At 39.4% G+C, this 17784-nt stretch overlaps 1 protein-coding gene across 1 annotated transcript in view; it reads left to right on the forward strand.

Annotated features, from left to right (window-relative positions):
- ADGRL3 (adhesion G protein-coupled receptor L3) overlaps window positions 1–17784 on the forward strand; it is a 436049-nt gene that overhangs the window by 358116 nt on the left and 60149 nt on the right. The window contains exon 25 of the mRNA XM_088138611.1: window positions 10028–10124. Within this exon, the coding sequence (XP_087994737.1) occupies window positions 10028–10124 (97 nt within the window). The remainder of the gene's footprint in view (window positions 1–10027; window positions 10125–17784) is intronic.

A 17784-nucleotide genomic window follows, 5' to 3' on the forward strand; every position in this document is an offset into this window, starting at 1 on the left:
CTCAATTATATCTCTGCATGTCAGATTCTGCCCCAGATTTCTATACTGGGAAAAGTTACTTACCTGTTGTTATTAATTGGAGTTGCATCCCATTGTTAACTCGGAAAAGAAGTGTTCAACATGGCTAACAGGAAGAAATACACAGAAAATATGCAGTCTTAAAAGCATAGTTTATCATCATGGCCTGTTCAGAACTTTCAAAAGCTCATCGATTTTGGCCAGGAGTCCCATTTTTTGTGCCTATCATGCATGCCTGGACACAGATCCCATTAATCCCCTCCATTTCTCTTTGATGGCCACATCTTAGCACTTTTGATGATATACAGCTATCTTTTTCTCCTACGTACATTATTTCTAGAAATATTAACAAATTAATACTTGGAAGAAGAAGACCACAAGAATAAGCAAGATACAGTTAACAATGAATCCCTATAGCTGGTTCTCCCTTAGTCTTGGTCTTATGTCCCTGAAGGTCAGCATTGTTTGTAAAGGTCAGCACTGGAGTGCTAAGCTTTTCCTTCATGTGACTGCAGTGTTGTCTTATGTGTCTTAGGGAAGGACACATGATGGGTATCTGCAAACCCCATTAGGCTTTTACTAAAAAAGGCTTACTGCAATTGCTCATCTCATTTACGAGCAAGTCATTGGATGTAAGCCATGAAAGCCACAGATGGCAAAAGTACAGGAGGCCCTCCACTATTGCCCTGGCACTCCAAAATTCCATCATGTCTCAGAAAACCTCTGGGGCCATCATACTTTGGCTCATGCTTGTTCAAGATCAAGTGCCTAGAGTCACTGGGAGTCAGGCAATGTAAAAAATTAATAAATAAAATGAGATCAGCGTGACTTTGGGCTCTGGCACACGAGCTGTTAACCACAGGCAGGCAGTGCTTCAGCAGTCTCACTGGGACGGCTTGAACAGATCACATCAGCTTCCTCTCACCCTGTCCCAGCATGGAAGCAGCTGGAAGCTGAGCTTCCCTGCCTCATCTGCTTCAAATGTGATGTTTTCCAACTTACACCTGCACTTAATTTTATTGAGGCAATGTCTGTCTACTTCTGTGGAGCCCCTGGCACACATGCCTTTCTGCTCACTGGTCACAGCCTCCACAGCCATTTTTGGGGTGTCTGTGTACAAGGAGATGGACAAGCTCACATAAAGCCTGTACTTTGTAAGGCAGAACTCAAAACTTACATGGATTCCATGGAGATCTCCAATAAATGACTGGTTCACCCCTTTCTATCTGCACGTACAGCAGATATACCAGTGGCTAAGGCAAGTGATAGATGGTCAGAGAAGATTGGACTTTTCATACTCACACACCTTGCAGCCAGTGGATTGGTGAAACACCAGAGCTCCTTTTTTTTTAAGAGGTCCACTGGTAAACTGGTAAAATGATTGAACTTCAAAAAAAATGGTGAATTGAAAAGGGTACTGCTAGTTTCTCCTAGCTCAAGTGAGAAGAAGACAGGTTAAAAAAAAAGGTGTATCAAATATATGAAATGCAGGTAGTCCTCGCTTAATGACTACCCTGTTTAGCAACTGTTCAAAGTTACACCAGCATTGAAAAATTAACTTTATGACCAATCCTTGCACTTACGACTGTCGCAGTGTCCCCTCAGTCATGTGATTGAGATTCGGGCGCTTTGCAACTGTCAGGCACTTACAACCGTTGCAGTGTCCTGCACTCACATAATTGCCATTTGCACACTTCACAGCCAGTTTCTGACAAGCAGAGTCAATGGAGAAGCTTGCAATAAAATTGCAAGTCGCAGTCACATGATGTCTCACATAACAACTGGAGTTGATTCACTTAATGACCACAGCAGAAGTAAGGTCATAATTCTGTTAATTTATCACATGTCTTGCATAACAACGGAGTTGCTGGTCCCAATTGTGGTCATAAAGTGAGGACAACCTATAAAACAAAGTATTTTGTCAGTTGCAGTTAACAGCAACGTTGGCAGTAAAATACATGTTCAATACAAAAAAACAGAACAAATTATAAACATGCACACACCCCAATTTCCCCACTACCCTAATACAACAATATATAGAAAAAAGTAGGACCAAATTATCAAGAGACAAAAAGTATATTCCACCATCTCCAATCTACTTCTTACAGCCATGAATTTGTCCCTTACAAATACACCTCTTGCTTTTTTCTCATCCCAATAAATCCCAATCTGCCATCCAGAAATTAAATCTAGAAAGCAAGAAGTTAATTAATTTGAGCATTAATTTTAATGTATGTTTTTTCAACTTTTTAGTGTTTTTTCTAACTGGTAGATATATATGTGTGTGTCAGTGTGTATATTTGTGTATAACAAATTAGAAAAACAAAGTTTGCAGTACACATGGGGAAAAATCTAGCTACTATTAGTTCTGAACACAGCCAGGCTATTCCAGAGATGAGGAAACCCATTATATGGACATGGAAAAATAGAAATTGGGTTTAAACATGATTTCAAATTAGTATGATTTCACTTTGTTAATATGAGAAAATCCTCAAACACATACAAAAGATAGAACAGTGAAAGTACAGATCACAATTGTCCATGAACCAAACTATAAAAATCATAGATATTGTACTTTCAAGCAACACTCTGGCACAAAAATAGTGATCTGCATTATTTTTTTTTAATGTGATGTCTCCAAAATCACTATGAAATTGTAAATTACAGTATAGTTCAATCACTGTTAATGTTGGGTAATTAATACTACTGAGAATCCCTAATTATCTGATCCTCACTTCTATCATTTGCATATGTTTTTCTACATAGTATGAAAACTCTTTTTAATGTATTCAGATTCACAGAGGCAGACAAATTGAGGAGGCCCACAGTCAAAGGTTGTGTAGTGTTTGTGTGTATGTGTGTAATAATAAAACACATAATACTGGGAAAGAGACCACCACAATTCCATAGACAGGGCAAAAGGGCTAGATAAAAAATCCAAAATACAGGATTGCTGTGTGAGCCACCATTATAGAAAGATGAGATACTCAATTTACTTTCTTTTCTAGGGAAGGGGACAGGATTTGTTTATCAGCATTAAACGGAGAAGATGGGGTACTCCGTTCCTGGCCAGTAGATGAGCACTGAATGGCTGATATGTGCCTGCTTATCTTATTGGGCAGGAATGGGACTTTATGATCAGCTATCAGATCTGATCAGTTTAGCCATAATAGAAATTCTTCTGGTGCCCTGGTGAGTGAAATGGTGAGAACAGGTTCATTCTAATTCTGAAATTAAAAAAACAAAACATTGGATAATGGAACAGTCTGTCATCTGGAAATGTCCATAATTGTCTGGACCTTTGTCAAGTGTTAGAGAAAGGGGAAAATTGGTTGTAAATAGGAAAACCAACCTTCCTTCCTTCCTTCCTTCCTTCCTTCCTTCCTTCCTTCCTTCCTTCCTTCCTTCCTTCCTTCCTTCCTTCCTTCCTTCCTTCCTTCCTTCCCTCCCTCCCTCCCTCCCTCCCTCCCTGCTAGAAATCTTCCCTTTTTGGTGTTTCTGCTTGGAGATTTGAATAGGATTTCTTCCCACAGCCAAATGCTTTTCTGTTATTCTATAGTCCAACTTCCAGTGCTGCAGCCCCTTTTTTGTAGCATACTCCTGAACTTATTCACAGTTCTCTGTGCCTTTCAGGGTGCTGATCTCAGATTCTTGCCCATTGTTCTCCCAGCTTGCTTCACAATGGATATCATGGAACTGTTCAACCTTCTCTATGTTCCTTTGTTCCTCTATGTTCAAAGGAGACATGTTCCTCATTTCTTTCTCTGCTCCTGTTATTAATCATCAAGAGCTGCCTCAGACCTAACTTGTCCATCTCCTATATAATGTCCTTCCAGAAGAGGCTAAAATAGTCACATCACATTATAAAAAAGGAAAAAAAGACAAAATACTGGTGCATTTTGCAATTATGAGCTTGCCCTTTAAAAAAGGCTCAACTGCACCAGAATATGTTGTGCTGTTGGGAAGGAAGAGAGCTGAAGGAAGAAGGAAGGCAAAGGTGGAGAGCTGAAGCCCTGAAGAACCAGAGAGAACAGGAGGAAAGAAGGAGAGAGAGAGACACCAGAATGGCAGCAGTGGCCCAGGAACATCGGAGGACCCCAAGATTGCAAGAGAAGTTCAGTCACTGGCAGTTTCTCCAGAGTATTAAGCTTAGAGCACTGGCAGGGCTCCAGAAAACAGCTCACAGCACTGGCATTGAAGAGCAACCCAAAGACTAGACACTCCTTTGAGATTTCAAGATTGTATCTAAGGACACAGCCTCAGGCCCAGAGCAGATGTAAGCAGCAGAAGAGAGTCTATGAAAATCCCCCAAATCCTCCCTGACCAAGCCCTGGATAGCACATTCTACCTCATCCACACCATGTGACCTTGAAGCAGGTTTTGGCTGTGAAAAAAACATAGGATGCAATAAGCATAGGAAAGAAAGCACATTGTAAGATGTATGTTTTTGGTTAGGAAGTAAAATAGGATCTTGGATTATAAGCAATAAGCAGTGACAGAGAAGTAGAATAGAATACATGGATAGGTTAAACAACATTAGGAAAAATGTTTAAGAGCAAACAAGATTGAACACTCAGTTGAGTAAAACTTTTTGTAATAAAAAAATCCTGCTTACAGGAATTGCCTTCCCTCCTGCCTGACTGTGTCCCCATCCCCAAACTGAACCTACACTTCTTACCTTCTGCTGGTTAGCTAGCATTTGCTCTGCCACTTCCTTTATGGCTCAGTCTTCTCTCTTCTCCTGCAAACAGGGGCTGTTCCTTTATATAGTCTTGCAATTGCAGAAAGGAGAAGGGGTATATTAAAGCTCTTGTCAGCTTTCTCCCACAAGAACTTTAGTACCGAGTGTTGAGAAAAGCTTCATGTTTGCTGCTTTACTGATCTCATATTCTCACAAAGAAGGATGTGGTGGGTTGACTTGGGCTCATGGACGCCACACTGAAGACCCACCTCTCCACTGTCCTGGCACTGGTCATTCAACATTCAAGTGTTTAGTTGATAAAGTACAGAAACAGGTTGAAGAAAGTGGTTCACCAATTTACTTTTGGATTAAAATGCTTAGGGAATTATCTTTCTTCCCCTTTACTTAGGAAACAATACATAGACATCTCCATGGGGGAGCAAGTAATAAAACACGCTTTGCAACAAAGCAACACAAATTACATACATGCATGTGACATCATGACACAGGTATTAAAGGACAGGGTTGTGTTATTATGTCATGATGCACATTTTGTTGTCTTGGCATTGAATGGACTTCTGTGAAATAGTATCACATAATCCTGGTTCTCCACTGATTAACAGCAGATTTCTGAGCAAAATTTAAAGTGTTAGTTGTGACACATGAAATCTTAACAGCTCAGGATACTTTGATGAGCATCTTCTTCCACATGGGTCCGACTATTTAAAGATTTGGTCCACTGGCTGTCCACACAATGCCCTGGATACCAGGGACTGCTGGGGCTGACCCTGGAGAAAATGTTTTCAGTGACAGTAAAAAAAAGCCAAAGCTGCCTTCAAGTCAAGTTCAGCTCTGACACTGATAGGAGAGGTTTGTAAAATACCAATACTGGTATTCTTCAGGCATCATTCTTTTTCTTTTAAATTTTCCAAGGCCTTTATCTAAGTAATTTGCACTCCTGCAAATGTGATTGGCTTCCACCTGGTTTGTAAAGTTTCATATTCAGGTTGTTTAATTAATCTGAATTAATTGTTTATTAATTAAATGGATGTCCCATATTGTTAAAAAGCAGAGTGGACAGTAATGACAAATATGTAAAAAACAAATCTTTTAAAAATACTAAGAAGAGATAAAACAGTTGAAAAGGGCTTATGTTATTCATAACCATAAAACAGTTTAAAGGTCATTAATACCTTGTGAAAGGACTTTTGACCAAGAGTTTCACAAGAGAAAGAGCAGGAGGGGGGTTCACGTTGACACGTATGTAGCAGAATTAGAAAAACTTAATCAAATACTAACTTATCAAAGGTGTTCTCTGTGTTCCACCCCTTTCCTTGCTGCACTGTTGATAATCCTTGCGAAGTTTATCAAATTTACAGTGAAAAAGAGATTCTTGAAATACACTTGTGATAGAACGGAGCTTGTGGGGTGTTGATGAATCTCATCATGATTTTTCTAGATTACACTAAGGAGGTAGCAGAGAAGTGTTGAGAATTTTTAAGGTCCAGGCATCTGCCAAGAAGAAGGAGCCTGTAATATGTTATTTACTGCATGCTATTTTTTATCTTGACACCAGAACTGCATGACCATTTTTCAAGTTTCTGTAGCAATGAAAAATTATATTCTTAATTTGGTTTGAAATTTCTGCAGAGGAAAACATGAGCTTTGTGTTGGAATACAACAGCAAAATTTTATCTCTAGGCTATAGCTGACATTTGCTTCCTGCACAGATTAATGAAATGGTTTGCAACAGTTAGTTATGGCATGCAGGTTTATTATAGACCTATTTGTGTAAATTACATCTTTTTCTCCAGGAGCTCAAGGCAGTATACATGACATCTCTTCCTCTTTTTCTCTGCAACAACCCTGTTGGGTTGGTTGAGCTGAGATATAGCAGTTGCTCCAAAGTTGCCCAGTGAACTTCCATGGTTGAGAATGCATATGAACCTGGGTCCTAGAGCAATACTTTAAACACCACACCACACCGGTTCTTCATATATCATATAATATATAATATATATGTTGACCATACGGCAGGTAACTGTAATGGTCCTCTATCTTCACACTCCTGGATTATTGAAATTATATTATTGCCTATTCCTAATATAAGAAGACACAACAATAAGCTAACTGCATATATGTAGAGATTATAATTATAAATACACATTATTTCTATCATTCACTCCTGCAAAACTATTATCTTAATAAATAATCACCTCTGACACTGATATTTTACTAAATTATATATAATATTTTTTAAGCAGTCACGCTGATCTCATTTCACCTTTCTATGCATGAACAATATTTATTTATTAAACTTGTTTTGCTGCTGTCAAAGTCTCAAAATTAAAACCAGTTAATTAAAGTCAGTATCTGCAGGAATGGGGCAAGGGGAGTACATAATGAAACACGAATCACAACCACACTCTCCCCTTACATACTTACATACGATGTGCAGAAGTCTGAAAGTGCTGAACTTAGATCATGACACCATGTTGTAGCTTTCAACATTTTGGTGTCATCAAATTTAGGAATGAATGCCCCTCCATAGAGAAATTTCAATATTAAATCTACTAAATTGGAAAAGGCTCCTAGTCTGGTGCATTTCCAGTTGACTGGTTTAAAAAAATAGGCTACAGTAATTTATTTTATTTTATTGGAGACTGATAATAAAGCATCTTTAAGCAAATGCCACTTAATTTTTTTAATGGTTCTCCTTCAAGTTTATCCAGTTCTAATTCTAGCTCCTTGATAAATGTGGATGCTAAGATATTGATAGATAAATCCACCAGTATTGCCTATTATTATCTATCGAGCCCAGATTGAATGTTATTGTCTGCACTCATTTCATCTGGGTTTCAGGCCAGGTTACAGTATGGAGACCACATTAGTTGTGCTTGTTGATGACCTGTAGCAGAGCCGGGACCAGGCTAGTGAATCCTTTCTTTGTGGCTGGCATGAGGTTGGGTAACATCACTGTACTGATGATACACAATTATACATCTTGGTCCTAGGCCAACCAAGTGATGCTGCCAAGGTTTTGCCCCAATGTCTGGAGGCTACCCAGGTCTACATAGGAAGTAACAGACTTGAGCTCAATCCTAACAAGAATGAGTGGCTGCAGATATTTGGGCTCCCTGGGTCTGGGGATCTTCCATCTTTGGTCTTGGATGGGTTTCGCTTCCTCATCCAAGAATGGTGAGCAATCTCGGGGTTGTCTTGGACTCAAAGCTCATGCTAGAAGAGCAGATGGTAGCTGTGGCCAAGAGTCCACATATATCTTTGTGCACATATATCTAGTGTAGCAGTTGTGCCCTTTCCTGGCCTGGGAGGCTCTTCACACCTTTGCTACTCATGAATGGATTACTGTAATGCACTTTACATGGGGCTAGCCTTGAAGGTTATCTGGAAGCTACAGCTAGCCAGAATGCAGCAGTGCAGACAGTGATGGGCAGGTTTCATTATGCTGCTGTGACCCCACTGCTCCACAAGATGAACTGGTTATTGATTGGTTTCTTGGTGCAGTTCAAGATGTTGGTTATGGTTATTGCCTATGAAGCCCTTCCTGATGTAGGGCCTGGTTATCTGAAGGACTGCCTGTCTCCAGTTGTTTCTGTCTGTCCAATGAGATCTGGCAAAGTGGACATATTTTGGGTTCTAGCGGGACCTCAGAAACATGCTTTCTCTGTGGCAGCACCTGTCCTCTGGAATGAGACACACACACAAACACCCTGAGATTCAGATGACCCCACCCTGATAACTTCAGGAAGCCATTAAAGACCTGGCTGTTCTCCCAGGCTCTGGGACAAGGTGGTGGTTGAGCCACTATCAGATGGGGGTGCTTGTCTTCAGGCCACTTATGATTTCTTTGTAGTTTTTTCCCCCTTATTTCTTAACGAATAGAACACATAAAGTATAATTACTTTGGAAGAAAGCTAGGATTTAAATTTACATGTATTCCAGTTTCTCACCAGGCATACATCTTACCTTTGTTTGAAGGGTGGAATAAAAAGTGCCAAAATTAAGTTGTCCTTTGGGTTCATCTTGAGAATTACTATTTTATTTCACTGAAATTGTTTACATGTATGTATGTATTATATTTCATTAACACAACTTAGTGCCAAAAGAGGAATATGGAAAATGCTGAGACTTATTGCAGGAAGTGAAATATTGAACATAGCTAGTGAAAAATATAATCCAAATTACTGCATTAAATTTCTGCCAGAATATCTTAGACATAGAGTATCATGTATGGCATATTTCTCCTCCTTACATTTCTAGAATTGGGGATTAAACATAATGTGCTATACATTTATCATACATTTTTAAACAGTTCTCTCGATACTTGTATACAACAAACATCACTTACTTCCCGGGTGACAGAGTCTGAACACTGGAGAGGTAGAATGAGTATTATGTGTTCATGACATTAACCAAGTGGAGAACACTTTTGATTTTATTTACTTACTGATTTTTACTCAGGAGCTCAAGGCACCATAAATAGCATTTCCTCCTCCTCTTATCTTTCCCCACAACAACAACTTTGTGAGGTAGGTTGGGCCGAGAGAGATTGACTAACACTAACTCAGCCAGGGATTTTCTGTGGCTAAAGGTAGACTAGAACCTGGGTCTCCCTGCTCATAATCCAATACCTTAACCACTCCACTGCACTGGCACTTGTACTGCTTGCAGGTCTCCAATTTGGAAAGAGAATACCGGATTAGTTGGATTTATTTACACTTTAGCACAGCATTGGGCAACCTTCTGGCATGGAGTCCACTTTATGACTTTTTACCTTGGCTAAGGATCAAAAAAGCAGGGTTCATAAAGTTGTGATGTTGTTAGAGTGAGTGGGGCTGAAATGAACTCTTTTTTGGGCCTTTTTGGTGGATGTTAAGGAATGGAAATTGTGTCTTAAGCATTAAGATACCTGTTTTACCCCATAACACTCTTGGATGGGAACAAGTGACACCCGCCCCCCCCTTGTTCCAGGATAGATGGTGTTAAGTAGTACTATGAGTGTGCATCAGCTTCTGAAAGGCTTAATGCACTTGGTTTCCCCAAGTCAGAAAAAAGGTCCAAGACTTTCAACCTTGCCCACTCTGGGAGGCTCTGAAGGGCACACATGAGCTGCAGATAATCCACCCTTGGTCTAGGAAATGCTCTTTGCTCAGTGAGAACGATTTGAGAGAGAAAATGAAAACACCTTGCTTACTTCCTGCACTGCCAGAAGCCATCTCCACAGAAACAGGAAGAAGCAGGTCATTATTTCCTATGGATCCTCTTCTTGATGTTCATCTTCTGCCCCTTCTTCTTGTGCTTCTGCAGAGCCGAATTCGCAGGATGTGGAATGACACTGTTCGAAAGCAATCAGAATCCTCCTTCATCACTGGTGATATAAACAGTTCAGCATCACTTAACAGAGGTAATTATGGACTTCTCAAATACATATGACCTTTGTAATTATGAAGAATCTAAACAGCAATGCTTTGTTAACCTTGCAATATGTAGCGTCTTGTTCCCTTGAATTAAAATGTTGCCACAGAATAAAAGATCCATTGTGCACTGTATTTCATTAGTAGAAAATACTTCTTTTAACTTTCTCTCAGTTCTTTAACAGGGATACTAAATGTTGTTGAAAGTCAGTTGCAGAAGGAGTTGGGGCAGTGAGGCAGAGTAGTTTTAAAGTCAGGTTCCTGGTCTTGGACACAAATAGATACCTATCTTCTTAACATTAGTGCTACTGCCAAGACAAGTATTGGAAATTGTCAAGTTTAACTGCTATCCATGAAAGGTCATGATATATCCTGCTAAATACTGAAGTCTAGGAGAAGGTTCCATGATGGGGAAAACTTGCCACATAATGTGGAGTCATGCCATTTCCCAGCATAGCCTTCCTCAGGTCTTCAGAGGCCAGTGAGGAAATCAATGTTAACATCATGTATATGTAATAATGTAATGAGGATGATGTTTTCAGCCAGTCTCAAAGTTGGATCTAAAGTTAAAGTTTTCCAAAATCGAAGAAACCAATGTTCTGAACTCCGTTAAAAGGCATGCCAAAGTCCTGAGGATAGGAAAATCATCCCTGTCAGGGAATGTTCCTTTCTCCCTTCCACCGCCTGTTGTGCCTTTTTCACCATCCCCACCCCCACCATCTCCACCCCCATCAATGGTCACTAGCTCTGGAAAGCAACTTTCTCAAAGATTCTAGGAATGTTCATTGGAGCAGCAATGACGGTAAGTATATGTGTGGGAGGATGGAGGTAAAAGTAATGCTGAGGTGAAGTGTCAAAAAACAGAGGTGAAATCCCCCATTAGGTTTCAGCTGTGGAGAGACAGCATATTGGGAGGAAAAAGGCAAAACAAGGGCCATTGGATGTCACTTGGCAATTGCCTTTTTTTTTTCCTCTGAAAATCCCAAGAGTGATGCAACAAGATAATGGGTATTAGTCTTCTGGGGGGACATGAAAGCAATAACAATTTTCTGAATGGTCTCCTCTATCCCTTTGGGGGCACGGGAACTGGGCCAATGAAAAGAATGACATTTTCAATGCTACACCACCTATAATAGCTGTAACAGATGACAGATCCCTAACTTACAACTACAGCCGGGGGGGGGAAACAGGCTACCATAATTCTAGTGTCATGTTTGAGATGCTACCATATCCTTCCTCAGTCTTGCCTTTTCAAGGCTGAACTTACACAGTTTTCTTCCAAATATTTTCCAGTCAGTCCAATGATCTTCCTCACTGCCCTTCTGTGACCTTGTTCTGTTTTTTCTGAACTCTTCTTAAGTATGGTACCTGGAGCGCTACTCAAATCTTAAGTGAGGAGCTTAGTAGAATACATGAAATAATAGTCCTGTGATTCAAAAACTTTATTTCCTTTGATACAGCCTGTATTTGCCTTTTATACACCAGTGTCACACTGTTTATTCAACTGGTTATAATTGAAATTTCATGATCTTTTCCACAAGGCCAGGTATCCCCATTCTATACTGACTTCTGATAATCACTACATTGTTTCTAAAGTGTTTATAGATTCACTGCATTATAGTCTGCTCTAGAATTTTCCCAGGTGTAAATGCCATACTCTCATCCGTAGTTCCCCACATTCTCCTTTTTTGAAGAGAGAACAGCATTTGCCCACCTCTAGTCATTTGACTTTTCACCTGTTGTCCAAGATTTTTGAAAGGCAATGGATAACGATTTGGCCAGACCATCAGTAAGTTCCTTCTGTATCTTAGGATATAATTCATCTGTCCTCTGGACTGAAGCTCATTCAAAGTTGGCAAGTGTTCCCTAGTTATGTTTGTATTAACCTCAATCTACACCCCTTCATCTTGTTCTATATAATTGCCTAGTGGACGACAAGCAGCCTAAGACTGAGCCCAAAGAGGAACTAACTTCCTTCGTTAGCCTATTCTGCCATGAAATCCTAATCATCAGTGCTGTAAATTTGTTAAAATAATTGTTCTTGAAGTTCAAGATACTGCAAAGAGTAAGAAAGAAGACCTTGATGGAGATGGATTAGTTCTGTTACCAAAGCAACAAGGGGAAAAACATATCTTAAGTCCAAACAAGCAGAAAATATGCAGAAGAAGCTTAGACAGAAAGAAACCTCCCTAATTCAAATGAGCATAAGAAGGAAAGGAGGTTAGCCCAATGAGGCTTGAAAGATTGTTCTCAGCGCCACCAGGTAGACCAGACCAGGAATCAACTCCATAAGAAAGCTGTAGCCACTCTCAATAAAAATTATCTTAGCCTCATGTGAATTATGGAGGTGTCTGCATTTGGAGTTCACTTTGCATTCACCATCTCCACCTTGCCATTTTTTCATCAGCTAACAGAATATAACTTTTCTATTACTTAAACTATGAGCCACATAAATGCTCCTGGAACTGTTACGTTTGTAACTGCAACCCTTTTCTGATCTTCTAAAGTAGCTTATCTAGCTGGTCTCCCAACACAGAGAGATCTAAGTGAGAATCTTTTTTTAGTAAGTTAACCAACTGAAATTAATATTTTCATTCCCTAGCTTTCCTCAACCATGTCAGCCTTCCCCAGCCTGGGTATGCTCCATATCTATAGTTTTAATCCCTGATGAGGATCTATATCTATCTCTATATCTCTCTCTCTGTCTCTATCTATCTAGCTGTCTGTCTTTATCTATCTATTAGTTTATGTCCCATCTTTCATTCAGGAGCTTAAATTGACATGCATCAGCACTTCCTCCTTCTATATTTCTCAAAGATGTAAGAAAGAAAACTAGCCAAAAGTCACCCAGTGAACTACTGTGGCAAACAGCACACTAGAATGTGGGTCTTCCCGCTCCTAGTCCAACACCTTAATCACTACACCACACTCGCTTTCAGTTCTAGGAGTTAAGTCCACATTTCAGGAGGGTGCCCAAATTAGGAAGGCTGAATTATATACTTTCACTTGTCTAGCCCATCCCTAGGCCTGCTCACTAATAACAGACACTTGACTTGGGTACCATCACAGTAGTTCATTCCAAGGCAAGAAAAACACTAATTTCTGAGCAGCTGCATGTCATCTTGTCTAAGTGCCAAAGTCTGCTCAAGAAGAGAATGAGAAGACTTATCCAGGGAGAAAACTGGGGAAAAAAATGTAAAGCTTGCTTCACAATATACAAATATTCTCTCAAATTATCAACCTGCATTGTCCTCCCCACCACCAGGCATACACACACACACACACACACACACACACTAAAAAAAAAAAAAAAAAGACACCTTCAAGTCAACCTCAGCTCCTCCTCCATAAAATACATGGAGAAAAGCATATACTTTTTCCTGAAAATGATTTGCTATTGCCTTTTTCTGGGGTGTTTTTTTGACTCCCTAGTCTAGCTTACAGCCCTGAGATTTCTGGATGGTCTCCCATACAAGTATAAACCAGCTCAATCATACCCAGTTTCCAAGCCCAGACACAATAGATGAGTTCCACAAGACCCATAACATCAAGAGATTGGAGAACAACCCTGAATTATACTGCAGGATTATCCTTTCCCCCATGGGCATAACAGTAACAGGATGAGCATAACTAACCATCTCTCAATCACCATCTGAGTTTTTGCAACATGTCTGCAACCATAAGAAGGCAGCTTTAACCTGTGTGAATTTGCAGGACAACTTTGAAAAACATTTTAACTGTGTATTGTCGAAGGCTTTCACGGCCGGCATATGATGGCTGGTGTGGGTCTTCCGGGCTGTGTGGCCGTGTTCTGGAAGTTTTGTTTCCTAACGTTTCGCCAGCACCTGTGACCGGCATCTTCAGAGATCATCCTGGGCACAGAGAGAACTGCTCCTGTCTGTGCTCCTGCACTCTGAAGATGCCGGTCACAGATGCTGGCGAAACGTTAGGAAACAGATTTTCAAGAACACGGCCACACAGCCCGGAAGACCCACACCAGCCAACATTTTAACTATTCAGAAACTCAGAAGAATCACCGTTGTTTAAAAGTAATGCCTGACTTTAAAATATTACAAACTCCCTCCCCGCCCCCCCCGCCTTTTTTTGGCTCAACATGTTACTGCCCAATTGCAGCTATACTCCAAGATTGAGAAGCAGTTTCAATTTTCTCCCTCTCATCTTGCAAGACCCACCAGCAGCATCAAAAACAAACCTGTTTAACTTGTGGTTAAACTGTAATCTCCTGCCCCCTTCAGGTGAGAAATAACATTTGAAGTAGCTGTTCCTACAACAGTGCTAAGAGGAAGAGGAAGAGTATCTGAAGACTTCTGCTAAAAAGAAGATAGGAAAGGTCCATGTTAAAGTGCAAGTATTCCATTACTGAACAGGATGGGTGCTGTTCAGTTTGGTAGTTCAACTGAGCTGCTGAAAAAGCAAAAAGTAGGGATGTGCAGGTCACTCTAAATCAGTATGTCATGTATTTGAGCATTATTCCATTCCATCTATTTTTTAGGAATTCTTTTTAAAAGAAAAATGCAAAACAAAAATCCCTTATAAAATGCAATTACCATATTTAAGGTTCCCGAGCCCAGAGCTTTTCTATACATATTTCCTCAAATACACATTTATATGCATCTTTCAGTAATATATGAAGTCTGTATGGAACAATTTCTCTTACATGTTTTTTGTATGCAACTCTACCAAATATTTGTCTTTTCATATAATATTTCTAAAGATATGCTTTAACTTTTGAATAAAGATGCACTGCTGGGTATGGGTTTTTTGAGCCAAAAAATATTTTGAAAAAAATTCTAACATATTCTGTTCATTTTGCATTTTGATGTACCATTTCACTTGGGAAAAAAATCCATAATGGGTATGTTTGATACTTCTAAAGATGATGAAGACTTTTGTTCAATCTCTGAAGAGACAGATATTTTATTTTTCCAAATATGTCAGAAGTAAATTCAAACAGTAAATTTAATTTTTTTTTAAAATTTCAGCAATAAATAAATTGATGGCAAAATTAATTATTGCCTTTAAAAAAGGCTTCTTCCCAACTGGATGGAGACCAACCACTCATAACCACTAGATCATCAAGATTCTCATCTTGACTTGTCTTGCTGAGGCCTCCATTTGCCTTTCTCCCAACTTATGGTTTTAAATAATTATTTGCCAGTATCCATGAGGGAAAGACGCCACATTTAGGAAACAGCCAAACAGCAGAAGAGAACCTGCCTGCATAGCAACAGGTTCTGATTCTGAAAATATGGAACAAGGAAAACGGAAATATTTCTTATGCTTCCATCTTAAACATTGTAAGATCTGTGACATGCCAATAGCTATTCAGCTGCTCTCCTCTGTAAAAACAAATAAAAGGCAGGGCCTTCTGGATTTCTAATTCACTTGTTTTCTAGCTTTAAACTACAATTTTTAAAATGTTAACACATCTCAAATATTGCCTTCCTTCTTGAGTCATTTCAGGTTTTTCAATTTATTACATTTGTTATGGCCACCCACTCCATTAAACATTGGGTGGCTTACAAAATCTCAAAGAGAATTAAAACAGTTAAAACCTACTCAAACAGGCAGCCCAGATTAAAACAAACAGAACAATAAACAGTTCAAATTCTGGTGAAAAATCTTTAAAAGAGCTGCAAGGTTGTGTGATTTTACCTGTTTTCAAGATCAGTTGTCTTCTCATGACCAAACCTCCATGTAGTAGACCTAGATTTGAACTGGTGAAGCCTAGGCAATATCCAGTTCTGTTGCAGACCCAGAGGTGATAGTAGCTGGCAACAGTGGAAGAAGGAATGGGCAGGGATGGTGGGGGTTGGGGAGAGTTACATCAGGAGCAGTTGCAGTCTCAGCTTTCTGTTTGGGGTCTTAGTGGCTTTTAAGAAACTTCAATGTCCCAAAGAAAGCCTAGAAAACCCAGGTAAGTTAATCATTCTGGTGAGTTGGATACCTGCTAACTCTCATTTATTACAAGGAGGGGGGATTCTTCCTCATTTCAGAAAAGTTACTGGTAGGGAGCAAATTTCAGGCACATTCACCCAGATACTTCTTGCTTTTTCTGTTCTCTGCCAAGGCATGGACAGTTGTGTGCAGTGCATGACTATCCCTCTCTATGTCCTTCCTTGCCTATTTTTCTTCACCCACATTATCTCCTTTTCTCTACCCAGCTGATTCCCTATCCCTTTAATGCCCTGAATTCTGTCTGATCCCCTATTTTGTTTTTCATTCACTGCTCCCCTCCTTATCATCTAGCCAGCTGCTGACAATCCATGTGGCAATCTGATTTTTGTATTCTATCTTTATTGTAAAATGACAATTCTTATTTGATTTGTGCCTACAGTATGCTTAAATCATTATGTGTGGGGTTTATGGGTGTATAAAATGCACGGAGATAGTCGTAGAGAAATGTGAGTGAGAGAGAAAGAGTACAGATTGATGAATGAAAGTTGTGTGTGAATAAAGGAGAAAATAAAAAGTGTATTGGTATGGAATTACAACAAAAAGGATGGAAGGTTGCTATGATAATGGGGGGAAGAAGAAAGTGAATTCTGGTTCTGTTGCTCAAGAAGTAAAAAATAATTTACCTATTATAGGTTTCCTACTGTTACAGCATTTGGGTTGGCCAGAAGAAAAGTATTTCTGAACTATAGAAATTTCCCTGCCCTAGTGGACTAACACGGCTAACTTTGGGGCTGGGTTTAGTTTTTGATCCAAACAGCTTACCACTTGCTTCTTGTTCCAAAATTATTGTAATCTCTTGTGACACAGCTGCTTCATGAGAAAGTTATATGAATGATTCAAACTTACCTAACACTTTTAATTTAAAACTTAAGTTTAAAAAAAAAACATGGGAGGGGATGAAAATTGAATTCACTAGTAGAAATTAACTTTGTCTAGAGCTTAGCTTGTTTTATGATTCAGGGTGATCTGCTCTGTGTAGATTGTTAGCCTATGTGTACATTTTAATTCTAAAAACAGTTCCTTGAAATATAGACCAGACTGTATACATCTCTTGTGTAGCCTCTTCATAGGATGTAGCGTTCTTGTATTTAACCCAAAGAGTTAAGGAGTGTAAATGTACTTTAAAAATCAACTTTGTGCATGTTAAAGGAGCTGGATAACTTGAGGCATTTTTTTTTTTTTGCCTGAAGCAGGCAGTAATATTTCATTAGCTAACCCTCCCTATGGACATAGATCTCTGGGTATGTTGGATCCATCAAGGATCCAAGTTCTAGGAAAGGCTATGCATTCAAACTTGAGTGCATGGACATCAAGAATAAGGTCAAGCAATTCTGTGAATGCTCAAGAGCAAGGATTACAGCACTCATTCACAACCCTATTAAATGTGTATGTAGCTTTCTTAGTGTAATCCAAGATTCCCATTAATTGAATTCCCCAAAGAGCCCACAAAGTAAGTCTACATCTTCCTCATATTACAAATGGAGGTTTAGGGAGTGGAGGAAATGGCTAAGTGAGTTTGCAGAGGCAAGGGCTGAACTTACAATTTCCTGATTCTTAACTCAGGTACCACAATATATCAGCTCTGTTTTCCTTTGCACTGAATAACATCAGCCTTTTGTGCTATAGATAAATAGATGGTTTGTGTGATTTTACCCAAGTTTTTGTTTGGTT

The sequence above is a fragment of the Python bivittatus genome, unplaced genomic scaffold (genome assembly GCF_059951505.1).
Source record: "Python bivittatus isolate LINGU-HERP-01145 unplaced genomic scaffold, Pbiv_v1 ctg000270_np1212, whole genome shotgun sequence".
In the NCBI taxonomy this organism is placed as follows: Eukaryota; Metazoa; Chordata; class Lepidosauria; order Squamata; family Pythonidae; genus Python; species Python bivittatus.